Source organism: Scyliorhinus torazame, chromosome 1, assembly GCF_047496885.1.
Source record: "Scyliorhinus torazame isolate Kashiwa2021f chromosome 1, sScyTor2.1, whole genome shotgun sequence".
NCBI classification, from domain to species: domain Eukaryota; kingdom Metazoa; phylum Chordata; class Chondrichthyes; order Carcharhiniformes; family Scyliorhinidae; genus Scyliorhinus; species Scyliorhinus torazame.
In genome coordinates, this window is record NC_092707.1 from 112,573,958 (window position 1) to 112,596,263 (window position 22,306).

General features: G+C 43.5%; 1 protein-coding gene across 1 annotated transcript; it reads left to right on the forward strand.

Moving 5' to 3' along the window:
* Positions 1–1,202: 1,202 nt before the first annotated feature.
* ccdc28b (coiled-coil domain containing 28B) lies at positions 1,203–22,095 on the forward strand. The gene is made up of 6 exons (XM_072500026.1): positions 1,203–1,426; positions 6,842–7,037; positions 7,400–7,563; positions 13,547–13,701; positions 16,160–16,182; positions 18,336–22,095. Exons 2-6 carry the CDS (start codon positions 6,877–6,879, stop codon positions 18,403–18,405), a joined length of 573 nt encoding a protein of 190 aa, XP_072356127.1. The 5' UTR covers positions 1,203–1,426; positions 6,842–6,876; the 3' UTR covers positions 18,406–22,095.
* The last annotated feature ends 211 nt before the right edge of the window (positions 22,096–22,306 follow it).

Genomic DNA, 22,306 nt, shown 5'->3' on the forward strand with positions numbered 1-22,306 from the left:
GAGTGCAGGAGGCGAAAGAGGCCGACGTTGTGGCCTTTGCGTCCCTAGTAGCCCGGCGCAGGATCCTACTCATGTGGAAGGAGGCAAAACCCCCCGGACTGGAGGCCTGGGTAAATGATATGGCGGGGTTCATTAAACTGGAGCAGATAAAGTTTGCCCTGAGAGGATCGGCTCAAGGGTTCACCAGGCGGTGGCAGCCATTTCTTGACTACCTAGGGGAACGTTAGAGGGAAGACAGATGACCAGCAGCAGCAACCCAGGGGGGAGGGGGGGAGGGGGGAGTGGGAGGGGGGGTTTAGTTTAGTTTATGTCAAAAGATTATGGGGTCTAGTTATGTGTGTATTGTTAAAAATTTCTTTACTGTTACGTTTGCTTTGTAAGAGGGAAAAAACTGTTGTTTGGAAAAAAATTTCAATAAAATATATTTTTTAAAAAAAACTACAGCTCTGATCCAATTTCCTGTGATTAACTCCAGCTCTGATCCAGTTTCCTATGATTAACTCCAGCTCTGATCCCATTTCCTGTGATTAACTCCAGCTCTGATCCTGTTTCCCATGATTAACTCCAGCACCGATCCTGTTCCCTGAGATTAACTCCAGCACCGATCCTGTTCCCTGAGATTAACTCCAGCACCAATCCTGTTCCCTGTGATTAACTCCAGCTCTGATCCAGTTTCCTGAGATTATCTCCAGCTCTGATCCAGTTTCCTGAGATTAACTCCAGCTCCGATCCAGTTTCCTGAGATTAACACCAGCTCTGATCCAGTTTCCTGTGATTAACTCCAGCTCCAAGCCTGTTGCCTGTGATTAACTCCAGCTCCGCTCATGTTGCCTGTGATTAACTCCAGCTCTGATCCAGTTTCCTGTGATTAACTCCAGCTCCAAGCTTGTTGCCTGTGATTAACTCCAGCTCTGATCCAGTTTCCTATGATTAGCTCCAGCTTCGGTCCTGTTGCCTGTGATTAGCTCTAGATCCAATCCTGTTGCCTGTGATTAACTCCAGATCCGGTCCTGTTGCCTGTGATTAACTCTAGCTCCGATCCTGTTTCCTGTGATTAACTCCAGCGCCGATCCGGTTTCCTGAGTTTAACTCCAGCTCCGATCCGGTTTCCTGAGTTTAACTCCAGCTCCGATCCGGTTTCCTGAGTTTAACTCCAGCTCCGATCCGGTTTCCTGAGTTTAACTCCAGCTCCGATCCAGTTTCCTGAGTTTAACTCCAGCTCCGATGCTGTTTCCTGTGAGGAACTATCGCATTGTTACTGGCGGAAGATAGACGCTACTTTGTTTCGAAGGGTGGATTTGCGATTCGAGGTTTTCGTTGAAGGGCTATTGACGATTTTAATTTCCGTATGAAACTTGCAGAAGCCAGGGCACCCCCACAATCTGGATAGGATTGAAAACATTCCGTTCGGTTCCTCGCTTTGCAGGTAAAGTGTTCAATCCGAATAGACCCGGGTTCGCCGTGTCGTGGGCCTGACTTGGTTTGCTATGCGGCGATTGTTGGAGTGAAACTAAATAATTGCGAAGAACTCTCACGGTTCGTTGAGTTCTGAACCATTTGGCTGCACTGATGTCTGCTTGTTGTTACGAACCATAAATGGTGGATTTAAAGCCTCCGAATTCAGTCTGTGAGCGTTAATAATTCTGACCTACATCTTGTGAATGTTTATCGCCTGAAGGACTCTCTTTGCCCAACTCGGTAATCAATGCGGGGGTGGGGGGGAGGTCTCGGTCATTGATCTCGATCAGAGACCAGGGTTCCCAACACCGATCCCTGGGGAACTCCACTACAAACCTGCCCCCAATCTGAAAAACAACAGCTACAACTGTATCTGTTCACTCAGCCAAGTTGTATCTATGTAATAGATATTGTGGTATGTTTGCACAAATATGTCCACCATTCGCAATAAGATCATGGCTGATCTGTGTGTTAAATGGACATTCTGAATTCTCCCTCTGTGTGCCTGAACAGGCGCTGGAATGTGACGACTAGGGGCTTTTCACAGTAACTTCATTGCAGTGTAATGTAAGCCTACTTGTGACAATAATAAAATATTATTATCCTGTATGGTCTTGACAAGGTGGACATGGAGAGAATGTGAGAGTGTTGAGACATAGGGGGCACCATTTTCAAATTAGAGGTTGCCCTTTTAGGAGAGAGCGGAGGAGAATGTCTTTCCCTCGGGGGTTTTGTGACTTTGAAACTCTCTACCTCTCATCCAGTATATTCTCTCTTCCAACCTCATCAATCAGGCAGGAGATACAAAAGTCTGAGAACACGCACTAACAGATTCAAACAGCTTCTTCCTCGCTGCTAACAGACTTCTGAATGGCCCTCTTATGGACCGAGCTGATCTCTCCAAATATCATCTCTACTGTATAGCACTAAACTCTGTATGCTTCTCCTGATGTCTCTGTATTTACATTGTATGTCTTGTTTTTCATGTATTGCACACAAAACAATACTTTTCACTGTACCTCAAATTAAATCTAGAAGGTGATGGAGGCAAGGTCAGTGAATATTTTTAAAGGGAGAGGTGGATACATTCTTGTTGGGCAAGGGAATTAATGATTAATTCCCTCTAATTTTAAAATGGTGCCCCCTATGTCTCGACACTCACATTCTCTCCACGTCCACCTTGTCAAGACCATACAGGATAATAATCGTTTATTGTTGTCACAAGTAGGCTTACATTAACACTGCAATGAAGTTACTGTGACAAGCACCTGGTCGCCACATTCCAGCGCCTGTTCGGGTACACAGGAAGAATTCAGGATGTCCAATGAAGTCACCCCTTCAGTGTTCTAAACTCCAGTGGAAAAAGCCCAACTTTTCCTCGATGTGGAGATGCCGGCGTTGGACTGGAGTGAGCACAGTACGAAGTCTTACAACACCAGGTTAAAGTCCAACAGGTTTGTTTCGATGTCACTAGCTTTCGGAGCGCTGCTCCTTCCTCAGGTGAATGAAGAGGTCTGTTCCTCTTCTGGAACAGTTTCTGGAACAGACCTCTTCATTCACCTGAGGAAGGAGCAGCGCTCCGAAAGCTAGTGACATCGAAACAAACCTGTTGGACTTTAACCTGGTGTTGTAAGACTTCGTACCCAACTTTTCCTCGCAAGACAACCAACTCAAAACCAGTTATCAGTCTAGGAAACCTCCTCTGAATACAATGCATTTACATCCTTCATTAAATAAGGAGACCAAAACTGCACATTTTGAGACGTGGTCTCACCAATGCCCTGTATAACTGACTGTGAATATATCCTTACTTTTATGTTCCAATTCCTCTGGTATAATAGAAGGTAGCATTCCATTAGCCTTTTAATTACTTGGTGTAGCTGAATTATACTTTTTGTGACTCGAGCACTAGAATTATCCTCTATACCTCGATATTCTGATGTTGTTCTCCATTTGAGTAATGCTCTACCTTTTATTCTTCCTGTCAAAGTGAACAACTTCACAACACGGTAGTGGTTAGTGCTATTGCTTCATAGCACCAGGGTTCCAGGTTCGATTCCAGCTTGGGTCACTGTCTGTGTGGAGTCTGCACGTTCTCCTCGTGTCTGCGTAGGTTTCCCCTGGGTGCTCCGGTTTCCTCCCACAAGTCCTGAAAGACGTGCTCTTAGGTAATTTGGACATTCTGACTTCTCCCTCCGTGTACCTGACTGTGGCGACTAGGGTCTTTTCACAGTAACTTCAGTGCAGTGTTAATGTAAGCTTACTTGTGACAATAATAAAGATTATTATTTTCCACATTATACTCCATCTATCAGATTTTTGCCCACTCTCAGCCTATCTATATCTATCTGCAACCTCCTTTTGTCCTATTTGCAACAGACTTTACTACCGATCTTTGTGTCATCTGCAAATTTAGCTACAATACTTATCTAAGTCATCAATATAAATTGTAAAAAGTTGAGGCGCCAGCATAGACCCTGTGGCACACCACTCCTCACATCCTGCCAGTCAGAAAATTATCCATTTCTGCATACTCTCTGCCTCTACCAGCCAATCGTCTATCCATGTATTTATATTAATATGTTATCTCCCACGCCATAGAGGTTTTAATCTGGATTTGACACCTTACCAAATTCCTTCTGCAAATCCAATTGTATCACATCTACAGGCTTCCCTTTATCCACAGCTCATATTACTCCTTCAATGGACTTCAGTAAGTTGGTTCAACATGACTCCTTTTATAAAACCATGCTGACTCTTCTCAATTACCTTGAGTTCCCCTAAATTCTCAGGTATAACCTCCTTAATCGATTCTAAAACTTTCCCCACCTCGTACGTCAAGTTAACTGACCTAAAGTTTCCTGTTTTCTGTCTCCTTCCCTTCTTGAATAGAGTGGTTCGATTTGCTCATTCCAGTCTGATAGTACCTTTCCAGAATCCAGCGAAATTTAGAAAATTAACACCAACTCATCTACTCTTTCATTAGCCACCTCTTAAAAGACCCTAAGATGAAGCCCATCATGACCCAGTGATTTGTCAGCCACAGCTCCATCAGTTGCTCAGTGATTGTTATTTCACCAAGTTCCCCTCTCCCTTCCACCTCCTGATTTATAGCTTTTAAAAAAATGTACGGTACCCAATTATTTTTGTTACTAATTGAGGGGCAATTTAGCGTGGCCAACCCTACACATCTTTGGGTTGTGGGGGTGAGACCCATGCAGAACGGGGAGAATGTGCAAACTCCAGCGGACAGTGACCCGGGGCCGGGATCAAACCCGGGTTCCTGGCATCGTGAAGCAGCAGTGCTAACCACTGCGCCACTCTTTGATTTACAGTTATTACTGGAATGTTTCTTGTATCCTCTATAGTCTATACTCTATAGGGGTTGGCTTAGCACAGTGGGCTAAACAGCTGGCTTGTAATGCAGAACAAGACCAGCAGCGCAGGTTCAATTCCCGTACCGGCCTCCCCGAACAGGTGCCGGAATGTGGCGACTGGGGGCTTTGCACAGTAACTTCATTGAAGCCTACTTGTGACAATAAGCTATTATTATTATTATTATTATTATTATTATTATTATATTATTATTCGTGAAGACAGAAGCAAAGTATTTTTTCATTTAATCCGCTATTTCTTTACCATTTACTGTTAACTCCCATTTATCACTCTCTAGAGGTTCAACATTCACTTGACTGGCTCTTTTTCTCCCTGATTATGGATTCTAAAACCTTGCCCACCACTGATGTTAAACTGACTGGGGCTGTAGTTACTAGGAATGTCCTTGCACCCTTTCTTGTATATGGGTATTTGCCATTCTCCAATCCTCTGGCACCTGCCCTGTATCTAGGGAAGATATGGCAAGCTGTTTGTTCAATCTATACAAAGATTAAAATCACCTATGATTTTTGAGTACCATTCTTACAAGACCCCACTATCTCTTTATATTCTGCCCAACTACGTAGCTACAGTTAAGGGCCTATACACTGCACGCACCGATGACTTCTTTGCTATTTCTTATCTCCACCCAAACTGATTACACATCTTGATCTTCTGAACCAAGGTCATTTCTCATTATTGTACTGATCTCATCCTTTTATTAATAGACCTATACCAGCTGCATTTACTTTCACACTCCCGGTTGATTTCCCACATTCTGCCCTTTGAAAACTTGAGGTTGTCCAAAACTTTGCTGCCTGCATCTTAACTTGCATCCTGTTCCCCATCAAAATTCCTTTCCTTGTTTTTCAAACCCCCTCAATGACCTTGCCCCTCACTTTCTCTGCAATCTTATCCAGCCCCTCCCAAGTTACCTGCATTCCTCTAATTCTGGCACCTCATTCATCCCCAATTTTAATTTCTCGACCGTTGGTGGCTGTGCAATCAGTTGCTTAGACCCCAAGCTCTGAAATAACTTCCAAGTACCTCTCCTCCTTCTCTCTACCAAGACATTCCTTAAAACCTGTCTCCTTGCCCAGCTTTTGGACATTTTATCCAATATCTCCTTAGTTTCATGGTGTCATACTTTGTTTTATAATCATCCTGGAAAGTGCCTTGGGATGTTTCATTATTTAAAGGTGTTATGTGTAAGTTGTTCTGCCTATCCTTCCAAAGTTCCTAACCTTGGTCACCTTGAAACCATGTCTCTCTAATGGTTACCGGATCATATACTTTTATTTGTATTTACGCCATCAATGTATTTATCTTGTTATAAATACTAATGCATTCAGATAAAGAATCTTTTGATATTGTCTTTTGGCCATGTTTCCCTACTGTGACCCCATTTCCTGGTGCACACTAACATTTGTACTCTCTGTCCCTTCCTGTCACACTCTGGATATCATTACCATATTAGTGTCCTGCACTATTGCCTTGTCTTTTATCTTTCTAAGTCTACCCTCAGTTGAACCGTCCCACCCTGGCGGGTATGAGTTCCAGCAGTGAGCGCTGGTGTGTTACTAGACTGTGAAGATGATCTAAGCCGAGCCCACCTGAACCCTCCCACCCCACAGGTGTGAGCACATACAATACGTGTTGTCAGGTTATTTGACAGTGAAGGGATCATAGCTTGGCCAAACCTGCTCCTTCTTGACAACCAGAAACATATGTTCAACAGAGGCCAATTTACAATGGCTGGGAATAGGAACCTGGTTGAGCTTTTCCTTCATTCAGCTCTCAAGCGCTGAAGCCAATTGTAATGCTGAAGGTGCTACTAAACTGGGGACAGACTAAGAATAAAACCTTCAGGCCTATGGGGTTAGTGGACCAGTGGCTGGTGCCTTTACTTACTTGACCATCGAGGAGCTTTGTACCTTCATTAAGATAAAGGTTAATGATCTCATTGTTGTGTGGCTAAAATTTTAAAAATATGAATTTGATTACCTAGTTCACTTCAACTTTGATCTGACTCCAACTGTGAGAATGGAAGAGAAGAAAAAGAAAAGAAGCCCAAAGGTGACTTTATACCATCAGGCTCCAACAGGTAATCCCAGGAAACCATCTGTGCCGACTAGTAAGAGTGCCACATTCTCCACTGCTTTACCTCAGCCCCCTTCACCAAAACTAAGGTCAAAGTTGAAAAGGTTAGTACGAAGTTAACGGGTTTAAACTCAAAAGTTCCATTGGGATTCCCACTGTAATGTTTTTCCTGTGTGATCCGTACCAATCGATTTTTACTTTGCCGACCTGTCATCATGAATGTGTATTTAATGTACAGGGTCTTTAACTTGGCAGAAACACTGATTATATAAAGAAAATCTGTTCATTAGGGTATTTTAGTATTACCCCCAAAGTTAAATAATAGACTTGAAAAGTATAAGGAGACTACCTACCACTTTTTTAAGTGCCAGTTTTCCTTTAATTTACATGAAATTATTGATATGCTTTAAATTATTTTATTTTGATCCATATTTTAAAATCTACAATTGTTCGGATATTTGAACAGGGTAAACAAAGATAAAGTGAAGCCCTCGCAACAAACTGGAAAGGTGACAAAGTCCGCTCCAATTCAGCATTCATTCTTGACAGACGTTTCTGATGTAAGAGAGATGGAATGTGGCTTGCTGAATTTACTGAATGATTTCCACTCTGGGAAGCTGCAGGCTTTCGGTGAGTTATTTGACTCAAGAAAATGTGACATTTGAAAATAATGAGTAATGTAACTATGTAACATGCTCAATAAAGTGCATGTGTGGTTTATTAGAGATAACATTGTGATTTTTCTTGAAACCTCCCACAACACATTAATGACTATTGATGCCGCTTCATGCTCTCGTCTGGACCTGGAAAAATTTATTGATCTTTGTTTCCAATTTCCACCCCTCTCATACCTTCACATGTAATCTCTGACACTTCCCTTCCTTGACCATTCTGTCTCCATTTTTGATAGACTGACCACCAATATTCATTACAAACCCACCAATTCCCATCGCTATCTTGACTGCAGCTCCTCACACCCCAAACCCTGTAAGGACTCTATCCCATTCTCCCAGTTTCTCTGCTCCTTTGCAATTGTTTCAATGATGCCACCTTTGAAAACAACCCTTCTGACATGTCTGCCTTTTTCCTTAACCAAGGATTCCTCCTACTGTGATTGATAGGGCATTCAACTGTGTCTGACCCATCTTCTGCACCTCTGCCCTCCCTCTGACAACAATGATAGGGTCTCTCTTGTCCTCACTTTCCACCCCACCAGCCTCCACATTCAAAGAATCATCCTCCACTATTTCCACCAACTCCAGCATGATGCCACCACTAAGCACATCTACCCCTCACCCATCATCCACCCTCCTCCATCAGAATTCCACATGGATCACATCCTCCATGACACCTTGGTCCACTCTTCCATTCCCCCAACCCTTCACCCCTTCCCATGGCACCTTCCCAGGTAATTGCAGAAGATGCAACAGCTCCTCCTTTCAAATGAAGCAGTGTTTCATTTGTACCTCCTTCAATTTGGTTTACTGATTAGCTGCTCCCAATGCGGCCGCCTCTACATTGGAGAGACTAAATTCAGACTGGGGTGATCATTTGGTGGAACACCTTTGCTCAGTCCGCAAGCATGACCCCATCCCACCTGTCGCTACCTATTTCAACCCAGCATCTTGCTCCCAACCCCAAGTCTTATCATCAGCAAACTTGAAGACGGAGTTGGAACCAAATTTTGCCACGCAGTCGTGTGTGTACAGGGAGCAGTGTAGTGGGCTAAGTACGCAGCCTTGCAGGGCCCCGGTATTGAGGACTTTTGTGGAGGAGGTGTTGTTGTTTATTCTTACTGATTGTGGTCTGTTGGTCAGAAAATCGAGGATCCAGTTGCAGAGTGGGGAGCCAAGTCCTAGGTTTTGGAGCTTTGATATGAGCTTGGCTGGGAATATGGTGTTGAACATTAGAAATAAGGTATAGTTTTAATTGGGCTTTATTTAATTTCTCTGTGCCTAGAAGGCTATCATGCTAGACAAAGGTGGTTTGTATGTGTGGGGGTTGGTCAAGTTCCAACTGTGTTTCTAATGCGCTGAGAGAGGGCTATGGCATGAGGAATAAATACAATTCATAAGCAGTTGGGTGTTGCTTAGAAACTGGAGGTTCTTTTAAGAGAAAAAAAGCTTTTTATGTTTTAGCTGGATACAAGACACTGGGGAGTGAACCTCTCTCAACTCTACTGGATAAGGAAATTGCAAAGATGCAGGCTTCCTGAGGAGCAAGTTACAGTCCAGATAGCCAGGGAATTGGGACAGAAAGGCTGTCTAAGATGACTGAAGTTAGGAAAACAGTGATTAAGCTATTGTTCAGAAGAATTAAGCTATTGTTCAGAACAATTCAAGGAAGATTTAAACAAAAGATTTTGAGTTTTAAAAAATAAATTTCGAGTACCCAATTCTTTTTTTTAATCAATTAAGGGGCAATTTAGCGTGGCCCCAATCCACCTACCCTGCACATCTTTGGGTTGTGGGGATGAGACCCATGCAGGCATGGGAAGAATGTGCAAACTCCACACGGACAGTGACCCAGGCCAGGATCGAACCCAGGTCCTTGGCATTGTGAGGTGCCATTGCTAACCACTGCGCCACTGTGTCGCTCCTAGAATCTGAGTTAAAGAGAAAATTGCAGTAACCAGAATTAAAGTGGTACGGCAGACTTCTCGGGTACATCAAGAGTTTGATGCCATTTTAATAAGAGTTTGGGAATCAAGAGTTAAAGCAATTGTGAACACTTTGCACAGCAGTCAAGGCAAAGAAATCCTAAAGGGGTTGGTTTAAAATCCTGGACTAGATACACTGTTAAAAGTTGAGATTTGTTTAAAAATATTTTCGAATGCAAACCTCTAATGGACAGCATTACTGTGCACAAAGGTTTTAAAGCTTGTTTTTTTGAGAGTGGAGTTTGAAAATTCTCACGTGACAATCATCTGGGGGAATTCTGAGACAAAATCCACAGACATTCACTTGAGGTTCAGGGTGGGGAGGGTATTTGACCACTGCCACCTTCTGTGATTAAAGAGATGTTGTGTTACTGAGACTGTTGTAGTTTAAGATATACTTGGTAATCCATGTGAATCTTAAAATCCATGTGTTTTGTTAAAATAAGAGGGGAGTAAAGAAATATTGCATAATAATCCAACTTTTCATGTTCAATAAATGTTTTTTGTTCTTAAAAAAAAAAAAATTAATTCTCCTTTTTCACATTTTCACCCAAATTTACACCCATCAACAAACAATCAACGGTAACAATTACAATGTCAATCTCCTACCCAACAATCTCTTCCTCCCACCAATCTCCAACATTTAAAATACATACAATAAAGAAAAAGAATCAGGAATCCACCGAATCAGGAATCCACCATCACCCCACACAAATCACCTACAGCATATCCAATCCAACCCCCCCCCCCCCCCCCAAGTTCGATGTCATCCAATTCTTGAAAGTGCATAATAAGCAAAGCCCATGAATTGTAGAACCTTTCCATCCTTCCCCTCAACTCAAACTTCACTTTTGTAAGTGTTAAGAACTCCACCAGACCCCCCCCCCCCCCAAACCATGCCAGGGCACAGGATGAAGAAGTTGACCACCACCCCAACCGGATGCACCTTCGGGCGATCAACGAGGCGAAGGCTAAGCCAACTACCTCCGCACCCGCTTCCAACCCTGGCTGATCCGACACCCCGAATATAGTTTCCAGGGGACCTGGTTCAAGTCTCACATGTACCACCTTCGAGATTATCCTGAAGACCTCCCTCCAGTTTTGGACATGACCAAAACATATGAATGTGATTTGCAGCCCCCCCCCCCTCCCCCCAATGTTCACAAACATCCTCTACCCCCTCAAAGAGTCGGCTCATCCTTGTCTTTGTGAGGTGCGCCCTACATACCACCTTCAGCTGTATCAGCCCCAACCTCGCGCACAAAGTTGAGGCATTCGCCCTCCGGACCACCTCGCACCACAACCCCTCCTCCATGCGCTCCCCCAATTCGTCCTACCACTTTATCTTAATACCCCCAGCAATGTCTTCTCTTCTCCCAGAACCACCCCATAAATTGCCGACACCAGCCCCTCTCAACTCCCCCTGATGTCAGCACCTCCTCCAACAGTGTGGAGGCCGGCACCACCGGAAAACTCAATATCTCCTTCTTAATAAAATCACGGACCTGCATATACCTAAACATTTCCCCCTGCCCCAACTTATATTTCGCCCCCAACTCCTCCAGTCCTGCAAACCGGCCCCCCAGAAACAAATGCTTTCGTGCCCTAACTCTCTTCTCCTCCAATCTCCTACAACTCCCATCCCACTTCCGTGGCTCAAATCTATGATTCTCTTGAATTGGCATTTCCCTTGACCCCACCCCCAGCCTAAAGTGCTGGCGCAACTGCCTCCAGATTTTCACCGTCGCTACTACCCGAGTAATCCTCCGGGGCCGTCGGGAGAGGCCCTGTTGCCAATGTCCTCAGCCCCGACCCCTCACACAAACTATCCTCCTTTCTAACCCACTGGGAGTCTTCTCCCCCCCCCCCCCCCCCATCTAACCCAACTCCTGACCTTCTCTGCATTCGCTGCCCAGTAGTAATACAGTAAATTTGGAAGACCCAAACCCCCTGACTGCCGTCCTCTCTGCAACAGCACCTTCCTAATCCTGGCCACCTGCCATATAAACGAGGTAATCATCTTTTCAACCTCTTTGAAAAATGCCTTTGGCAGGAAGATCGGCCGGCACTAAAAAATAAACAAAATTCAAGGCAACACGTTCATTTTAATTCCCTGTACCAGACCTGCCAGCGACAGAGGGGGACCATCCCACCTTACCATATCCGCTCTCACCCTCCCTACCAAACTAGTAACTTTATACCTATGGTGCCTCCCCGGTCCCACGCAACCTGCACCTCCAGATATCTAAAGTGAGTCTCCACTCCACGGAATGGTAGCCCCCCTCCCCCCCCCACCCCCGGCCGAGACACCACAGAATATTCACTTTTATCTAAATTTAGCTTATACCCAGAAAAAGACCCAAACACCCGAAGCAACGCCAATATACCATCCATCGAGGCAATTGGTTCCGATACATACAACAGCAAGTCGTCCGCACAGTATCCCTCTCCACACCTCTGAACCCCTCAACACAATGGCCAAAGGCTCAAGCGGAAACAACAGGAGAGACTTAGGGCACCCTGCCTGGTCCCTCGGTGCAGAGAAAAATATACCAAATTCATGTTATTCGTGCGGACATTCGGCTCCCTATACAGCAGCCTTACCCAATCTACAAATTGTACTATAACATCAACTGGGATCATTCCTCAATGGCATATGTATACTTCCTTAAATGAGGAGACCAAAACCTGTGCACAAAACTGTGCTCAGTGCTCCCCAAGGGCAATTTATCATGGCCAATCCACCTAACCTGCATGTCTTTGGACTGTGGGAGGAAACCGGAGCACCCGGAGGAAACCCACGCAGACACTGGGAGAATGTGCCGACTCCGCACAGACAGTGACCCAGCGGGGAATCAAACCTGGGACCCTGGCGCTGTGAAGCCACAGTGCTAGCCACTTGTGCTGCCCACAATTGCAGCAAGACATCTTTACTCCTGTACTCAAATCCCTTGCGATGAAGGTCAACATACCATTTGCCTTCCAAATTGCTTGCTGTACATGCATGCTAACTTTTTGTGACTTATAATCCATATCTCCTGGGTGTTATTTTTGTTTTAGGCTTTATATCCTGATCTCAGTAACATTGTCTGCCTCTTCTTATTTCTCTTTTTGCCACTACCCATTTTCCCACCATGGTTTGGCGTCTATTTAATATTTTCTCCTGTTTGGTCTACTCGAAACATTTTCTACGTTAAAACGCTGTAAAAATGCAAGTAATTAACAGAAATATGTTTTTGTCACCTCTCTTGAAGACATTAAATCCTGATGTATGGTTTCTCACACATCAGGGCAACATGTACCCCATCCCATAGGCTGTATTTCATGACTGTAGGTTGACAGTGTGTATTGATGAGCTGTCACCCATGGACATCATGAATTGACCAATTCATTGCACTATAATCGGGGCAGGAAAGCTTGACTAGTGTGTTTCCTCCTTCCTTTAACTCAGGCTGCTGAATCCAATTGCTGTGTCTCTATTGTTTAGCTATCAGTATCCTGTCAACGACTTGATGGATCATCCTTTTCAGGCATTGAGGAGCTTATATTTTTCTGTATTAAATGTCTTTTAAAACAAGTCCAATAAGAAAACAATCTAAACATTAAAAAAAAACATACTTGTACACAGAAGTACATATGTTTTGTCCCCATGACAATGTTTGAAATGTCTCTTTCCTTTCTGGTTGACTGGTGCCAATTACATGGTATTGTAAATAATGTGGTTAGCATGAATCAACCAACTCTGAATTGCATTCCAGTTTTCAACCATTACACATTACATTGCCATGTCAGCAAGTTAAAATAACTTCAGCCATTTACAGTCTGTTACTGAAGTTTTTAACAAAGTTGAAGGCCTTAGCCCATTGGACTCCATTTGTAAGTAAATTTAGTCAGAAACCTGAGCTGCTGCAGTGCACTGTTATTTCAATTGTGAAAATGCTGTATTTTCTTTAGGGAAAGAGTGTTCCTTTGAACAGATGGAACATGTGAGAGAAATGCAGGAAAAAATGGCACGTTTGCATTTCAGCCTTGACAGTCATGTGGAAGAGCTTTCTGAGGACAAGAAAAAAAATGCATCCGACAGGAATCTTGAACAGCTTCTGACAAATGTGAGTTAGAGTTTTTTTGTTTCGGGTGTCTAATTCTTGGGGTAATTTGGTATAAGAAGGGTGGCATGTGGCGCAGTGGATAGCACTGGGACTGTGGTGCTGAGGACCCGGGTTCGAATCCCGGACCTGGGTCACTGTCCATGTGGAGTTTGCACATTCACCCCCATCTCTGCGTGGGTTTCACCCCCACAACCCAAAGATGTGCAGGTTAGGTGGATTGGCCACGCTAAATTGCCCCTTAATTGGAAAAAAAATAATTGGATACTCTAAAATTTATCTAAAAAAATTTGGTATAAGAGTTGTTTTCAAAATGAGGATAGATAGAATTTTGATGGAACAATTAGAAGATGTCTAAGAAATACTCATTTTATTACATTGGATTGGAATTAATTCAGTTTTCGACCCCAGAGATGAGAGCATACAACTTAACTCTGGCTTTGTAACTTTCCAAACCCTTCACACACTGATCCAAATGGCAAAATGTTTTTTAAAAATTCCGAGTACCCAATTATTTTTTTTCCAATTAAGGGGCAATTTAGTGTGGACAATCCACCTACCCTGCACATCTATGGGTTGTGTGGGTGAGACCCACGCAGACACTGGGAGAATGCAAACTCCACACAGACAGTGACCCGGGGCCGGGATAGAACCCGGGTCCTCAGCGCCATAGGCAACAGTGCTAACCACTGCGCCACCGTGCCACCCATATTCAGGCTGATGTATTGTGCCACCCGGCATACCAGGCCTCCATCACGGTGTGGAGGCAGCTGTGCATGGAGGTCTGTGAGATCCCAGACAGGTCCCCACTTGACGCATGGAAGGACCCCGTGCATAGATGTTCAGGGCGACCGACACCATGCTGACCACCGGGAGCGGGTGTTCTCCTCTATAGCTCCACACTTCCAAGCGTGCCATGGTGCAGCAGAGGTGTCACACGGTCCTGCTTAACCAGAGTCTTCGGCCACACGTTCGGTCCAGCAGGTCCTCGAATCACAGGCACTGCCAATACTCTTTCTGCACTGCTGTCCTGTCCTGGATAAGGGCTCACGGCCTCTGCCACCTGCGCCCAGGTCGAGTTTATGATGGCGGGTGGCAGTCTGCTTCCCACCCTGGGGAACAGGGTGCCCGCTTCTCCTCCACACCATCCAACAATGTCTTCAGCTCCATTTCCGGTTATTAGTCCAGTGACATCCGACTATACCACCAGCTCCCCAAATTACAGAAATGCAAGTGGTAAGAGCTAGTTAAGAGTTTCAGTACATCTTTGAAGTAATTCTTGACATAAGCAGGTGTGAAATTCCAGAGAGGGATGTCGTGGCATTTGCAAAGTTTAATCCACATTTGAGACTTCCAGAAACTGACCAACTTGTAACACCAGACATGACAGGGGATCTGTGATGGTCATCTTAAGTTGGTGTCTTTGCTCGTTTTAAAAAGTTATTTTTGAAAAAGTCTATTTTTTATATATACATATATATATGTATATCATAGAGCCATATCATAGAATTTACAGTACAGAAGGAGGCCATTCGGCCCATCGAGTCTGCACCGGCTCTTGGAAAGAGCACCCTACCCAAGGTCAACACCTCCACCCTATCCCTATAACCCAGTAACCCCACCCAACACTAAGGGCAATTGTGGACACTAAGGGCAATTTATCATGGCCAATCCACCTAACCTGCACATCTTTGGACTGTGGGAGGAAACCGGAGCACCCGGAGGAAACCCACGCACACACTGGGTGGATGTGCAGACTCCGCTCAGACAGTGACCCAAGCCGGAATCGAACCTGGGACTGTGAAGCAATTGTGCTATCCACAATGCTACCGTGCTGCCCCCAATATATATTATAAATAAAATAAATTTAGAATACCTAATTAATTTTTTCCAATTAAGGGGCAATTTAGTGTGGCCAATCCACCTACCCTGCACATCTACCCTGCACATCTTTGGGTTGTGGGGGTGAGACCCACGAAAACACGGGGAGAATGTGCAAACTCCACACGGACAGTGACCGAGGACCGGGATTGAACCTGGGACCTCGGTGCCGTGATGCAGCAGTGCTTGCCATTGTGCTGCCCCAAATATATATATATATTTTTGACCAACCAGGGCAGCACGATGGCGCAGTGGTTAGCACTGCTGCCTCTCACCACCGAGGACCCGTATTCGATCCCGGCCCCGGTCACTGTCTCTGTGGAGTTTGCACATTCTCCCCGTATTTTCATGGGTCTCACCCCCACAACCCAAAGATGTGCAGGGTAGGTGGATTGGCCACACGAAATTGCCCCTTAATTGGAAAAAAACAAATGGGTACTTCAAATTAAAAAATATATAGTTAATATTACTCATGCACATGTCAAATTATCATGACATATTAAATATCGACTATCTTGAAAGTTTGTCAGTTTTTCAAGATTTACTGTGTATTTTTTTTTTACTTTTGGCTCTCTTGCAGTTGGAAGAACTGAGTACTTCAATGTATCCTTTTCAAGTGATTCCTGTCAATATTATCTATAGCCAATTGCAAGCTAACAGTAATGGCAATAGCTTGTTAACAGCAGGTTATTCATTCAAGTTCCAGGAGTTCCAATTTTCCCCTGGATAAAAGCAAACTTCAATAGAAATGGAACTGGGAGTTGCAAAGGGTGTTGACTCATTATCACAGGATATCACAAAGCCACACTCTATCCCTGAGCATCAGGAGGTCATTTGATCATGAAGAACATTCCAGGAAAATTCAGTTCTGTGCTCAACTATCTAATCATAGAATTTACAGTGCAGAAGGAGGCCATTCAACCCAACTAGTCTGCACCGGCCCCTGACATAAGCATCCTGCTTAAGCCCACATTTCTGCCATATTCCGGAACCCAGTAACCCCACCTAACCTTTTGGACACTGAGGGACAATTTAGCATGGCCAATCCACCTGACCTGCACATCTTTGGATGTCCACATACTTCTGGAAGGGATCTTTCTGTAGTGATGAGAATCCTAAAGGACTTCTGAATCCAAGAGTGTTAATACCAATTATGCCAACATACAGATAAAAATAGGCCATTTAGCCTTTGCGCCTGCTCTACCATTCAATGAAATTGTAACTGAGCTGTAAACTGACTCCATGGGCCTTTGTCCCACATCCCTATTACCTATGGTTTACAAAACTTTATTAGTCGCTATTCGTGGAAGAGTTCTAAGACCCTGTGTGTTGAAGTGTTTCCTAATTTCATTCCAGAAAGATCTGGCTCTAATTTTTTAGAAGCTGCTCCCATTCCTACACTTCACAACCAGGAGAGACAGTTTCTATCTCCCTATCTATCCTCTTTAATATCTTGAAAACTTGGATCAGAAGTGCTCACAATATTCCAGATGTGGCCTAACCAGGCTTTGTCTAAGTGAAGCATGATTGCTACCCTTGTGTATTCCAGTCCTTGAGACCTAAAGGCCAACATTAATTTCATCTTTTTGATTGTACTCTGTCTCTGTTCATGACATTTTAATAATCTATGTACCTAGACCTGCAGGTGTCTTTTGGACCTCCACTGGTTCTAGTTTTTCGCTATTTAGAAAGTACCTGTTCTATCTTTCCAGGACCAAAATGATGACCTCTATATTTTCTTACATTGAAATCAATTTGTCAGTTTTGTTCATTCACTTAATCAACCTGAGACTATCCCTTTGAAAGTTTGTGCTTCCTTCACTGTCGCTGGTAAAAATCCTGGAACTCTCTTCTAACAACTCTGTGGGTGTACCTACACCACATGGACTGCAATGTTTGAAGAAGGCAGCTTGCCACCACCTTCTCGTGGACAGTTGGGATGGGCAATAAATTGCTGGCCTAGCCAGCAAAGCCCACATCCCTTGAATGAATAATAAAAACTATACTCCTTACAATGCCACCCATCTTTGCACCTGGCAAATTTAGATACTTGGCTCTCTTTCCAATCGTCTTAGTTGTTAATAAACATTGTGAATAGTTGAGGTCCCAACACAGATCCTTGTGGAACACCACTAGTCACATGCAGCTAGAGTACAGCCAATTTGCTCCCAGGGTGGTGCAGTGGCTAGCACTGCTGCCTCACAGCACTGAGGCTGGGTTCGATCCTCGCCCCAGATCACTGTCCATGTGGAGTTTGCACATTCTCCCCGTGTCTGCATGGGGCTCACCCCCACAACCCAAAAATGTGCAGCATAGGTGGACTGGCCACACTAAATTGCCCCTTAGTTGGGGTAAAAAAGAATTGGGTACTCTAAATGTAAAAAAAACATTTGCTCACAAGGTCAATAATTTTCCTTCCAATTCCATAAGCTTCATGAAATTGACTCTCTATGCACAGATCATGAACCAAACTACAGATCTCCTGGCCTGTACAGCTTAATGTTAGTGGGCAATATATTCAACTACCGAGTTATCTTGGGAACTCTTTTTTTTAATTATTAAAAAAATAAATTTAGAGTACACTTTTTTTCCCCCCCCCCAAATCTGGGTTCAAACTCGCGTCCTCGGCGCTGTGAGGCAGCAGTGCTCCTGCGCCACCGTGCTGCCGCCTGAGAACTCTATTTTTAAAACATTATTGATTTAGATGTTTGAAATTTTCCATAGTTAAGAGCAAATGATCCTTAGCAGAAACTCAGACAAAAATTACACTTAGCAGAAAATCAAGAACTTCCAAAAAACCAAGAACCAAAACCCCCTACTTTATAGAAATTGTGGTTAATGAGACCGAAGGAAATCTTGGATAACTATGAAATGGACTGCGCTCCTCAATGAAAGCACTGCTGTGAGGTGGAAGACCGAATACATAAAATTCCTGGCTTTTACACTGAAATGGGACGCAGAGGTAAAATTAACTTTCAGGGGACCAGTGTGTTTTCTTGATGTTATCCACTCACTTCATCTCTGGAAAAGACTGGCTCTTCGCTACAGCTACAACTGGGACTGGAATTTTCAACCTTTTTAGTCTGTGTGGCTCAATCATTCGCTGGCTAAATTTGCAGAAATGTCAGGGAACCAGGTTTTAATTCTGTGGATTGGGCACAAATAGATTGTTTGGTAGGCAGGTTAAAGACATTATTGTGAAAATAACTTTTAAAATGCAATTCTTATCTTTCCTGGCACAGGGCGCTTGACTTTATAAAAAAAAAAAATCACTTGTACTGTTTGTACATAAGCACGTTTTTCTTATAGTACAGCCATCATTCGTCTGCCATTACAAAAACCTGGGCATCTTAAACAGCGCACAGTAGGAAAATACCTAAAATGTTTTTAATTTCGAACTCCAGGGTTCCTTTTCAATTCATAGAAATTTTTGTGCAATTATTCCAGTATTGTTCATCAGTCTGTTTCAAAAAAATGTTTTTTTAGATCACAGGTAAATAATGATTAACTTATGCATTCAGGATAAACCTATATACTGTTTCTGTTGTCCTACACCTACCCCGTTTTGCATCCAAATGTCTTTCTAATGGTTTTAGGGCAGTGGTTTTCAAATCATGGGACCTACCTCACTAGTGGAAAACAAAGGTTGTTTTTAGGTGTGATATATCAAAGAAAGTAAGTTTGATCTGGAATTATAGATTCCATGGCCTGGATTTTCACTCCCTAGTTGGGTAGTGGGAGTTGGGAAATTTCCTGGTTCATTTCACTAGTCTCTGGAAGAAGTGCCCTGAATGGCGGTACTTTTGTTCCAGGGAGAGGTGCAGGATGCAAATCTGAAGTGGCTATGGGGGGCTGCCAAATGCCGAAATGGAAGGCCCAATTTCGCTCTCTGGGACTTTGTCCAAGTTGTATTCTTAAACTTTAGACCCTCTGGCCCTTCCTCCACACCTACTCCCCATACCCAAACATGCCAACATGTCTCTCACACACACTCAAATATGTCTCACACTTACCTCCATGGTCCTTTTGCCCTGTGCCAACCCATGCCCATGACACTCTATAACCCCATGTCAACTTAGTTTCAACTCATGACCCTTCCATCACATCCTCTATGTCAACTCACCCCGCATCCACTACGAGGAAACCTCAGGAGCCATGCTAAGGTAAAATAAAATACATTTCTGAATATCTACTAGAGTTCATGATAGAAAAAAACCCAACCATTCGTGAAAGTCCATTCAAAGATTTTAACCCCCTCAAGTGCTTAATTGCTCATTAAAAATGAATTGTATTCATAACCCCCACATCAAAGCCAGACACTCCCTTGGAGGAGCAGGAGAAGGTCATTTGGCCCTTTGAGCCTTCTCCACCAGTCAATAAGATAATGACTGATCTGGTTGTCTCAATTCCACTTTCCTGTCTGGCCCCCTTAACCGTTGATTCCCTTATTTATCAAATACCTGTCTAACTTTGCTTTGAATAAATGTAAAGACACAGCCACCGTGACTTTCTAGGCAAGAGAATTCCATGCACCAATGACCCTTTGGGAGAAAAACATTCTCATCTCCCTCTTAAATGGGAGGCTCCTTATTTTTAAATTGTGTCCCCTAGTTTTAGTCTCCCCCCATAAAAGGAAACATCCGATCAAGTCCCCTCATTATATTCCAAAGAGAAAATGCTGGAAAATCTCAGCAGGTCTGGCACCCTTGCATTTTCCCATATGTCTGAACGTTCGGTAACTATTTAAAGAGAAACATTGCATCAATTGAACCTACCTCCACCACACTTCTAGGTAGTGCATTCCAGACCTGAACCACTTGTGTGAAAAAGCTTTTTCTCTCATCGCATTTCAAACTTTTGCAACTCGTCTTGAAGCTGTGCCATCTCATTCTTGATCCTTTTACCAGTGGGAACAGTTTCTCCCTATCTACTCTGTCCAGCCTCCTCATGATTTTGAACATCTCTATCAAATCTTGTCTTAGCCTTCTTCTCTCCAGGGAGAACAGTCCCAACCTCTCCAATTTATCCTCCTAATTGATGTTTCTCATCCCTGGAACCATCCTTATGAATCTTTTCTTCCCCCTCTCCAATGCACTCACATCCTTCCTATAGTATGGCACCAAAAACTGTATTAAATATTCCAGCTGAGGTCTAACTAATATCTTGTATAAGTTCAGCATAACCTAGTTCCTCTTGTACTCTATGCCCTTAATAATAAAGCCCAGAACACTATGCATTTTGTTAACACATTTCTCCACCTGTCTTGCCACCTTCAATGATCTATGCACATATACACCCAGGTCCGTCTGCTCTTGCACCCCCTTATTTTCTATTGTCTCTCCATGTTCTTCCTACCAAAATGCATCACCTCATACTTTTCTGCATTGAACTTTATCTGCCACCTATCTGCTCGCTCCACCAACTTGCCTATGTCCTTTTGAAGTTCTACATTATCCTCTTCACAGTTTACAATACTTCCAAGTTTTGTGTCATCTGCAGACTTTGGAATTGTCCCCTGCATATCAAGATCATTAACATATGCCAGGAAAAGCAATGGTCCCAATACCAACCCCTGGGAAACACCACTGCAACCCTCCTTCCAAGCAACCATCCCTTCAAATTATCCATTGACCATTCCTCTCCTCTTCCTATTATTTAACCAATTTTGTATCCATGTTGTAAGGATCCTTCCTGTTGATTCTCCAATTTCTCATTTATTTTACTTTGTGGTTATCATTTTTGATCTATGAATGGTTATTGGACATATACCTAAGTCACCTGAGGAAGGAGCAGCGCTCCGAAAGCTAGTGACATCGAAACAAACCTGTTGGACTTTAACCTGGTGTTGTAAGACTTCTTACTGTGCTCACCCCAGTCCAACGCCGGCATCTCATCACCTTTAAGTTGAGCAGAGGAAGTGAGGAGCTCAAAAGTTGCAAAACGGTACACTGCTAACTTTTGAACTGCAGAACTCTGACTTTTTGACACCTGAGAGATTGGAAGGATTTGATTCAATTGGGTGGCTGGTGGCCAATGAATTGGCCAACGGTCGTATTCTGCCCAGCAACAGGCAGTGATTGGATCCTCCCCAAGTGGGATGGTTTTCAGAGGACTCCGGAAGCGACAATCTGATCCTGGAGGCCGATAGGAGCAGCTGTGAGTCTCTCTCTCTCTCTCTATAGAAAGATTCTCTATCTGCTGGTTTCTGAACTTGCAAAGAACCTGGATGAATCTACAGTGAAAACCAATGCAGATTGAAAGCAAAAACCTCAAACTGAAAGCCTAGAATTAAGAAAGTTGTACTGGAAGACAGCCTTCTGAAGCAAAGACTCATCCTTTTACTTTAATCATTACTTTTACACCCCTCTTTTCCCCTCTGCCTTGTGTATGTGTGTGTAGAGGGTGGGGGCAAGTTAAAGAACAGGGTTAGGAATTAGATAACAACCAGTTGTATTTTGCTGCATACTTAAATACAGTTATTGTTATTAATAAAAATTAATTGTTTACATTTACAAACCTGATGTTGTAGTTATTCAGCAGCCAGAGACCAGAGACTACGGGTATTTTTAAGAAATATTTGTGTTGAAACTCCAGGTCACATTGGACTCAAATGGACAGTGCACAACCTAGGGGATCGTAACAACATTGCTACTGTCCCTTTTATTACATGGGTTATAACTTTTCATAGTGTTGTGTGACACTGTATCGAATGCCTTCTGAAAATCCA

Excerpts from the sequence above, each read along its gene's own strand:
- ccdc28b (XM_072500026.1), top strand. The coding sequence starts at position 6,877 with ATGGAAGAGAAGAAAAAGAAAAGAAGCCCAAAGGTGACTTTATACCAT. Across the intron at positions 7,564-13,546 it reads TGGGAAGCTGCAGGCTTTCG|GGAAAGAGTGTTCCTTTGAA; the intron begins GTGAGTTATTTG and ends TATTTTCTTTAG. Across the intron at positions 13,702-16,159 it reads TTGAACAGCTTCTGACAAAT|TTGGAAGAACTGAGTACTTC; the intron begins GTGAGTTAGAGT and ends GCTCTCTTGCAG.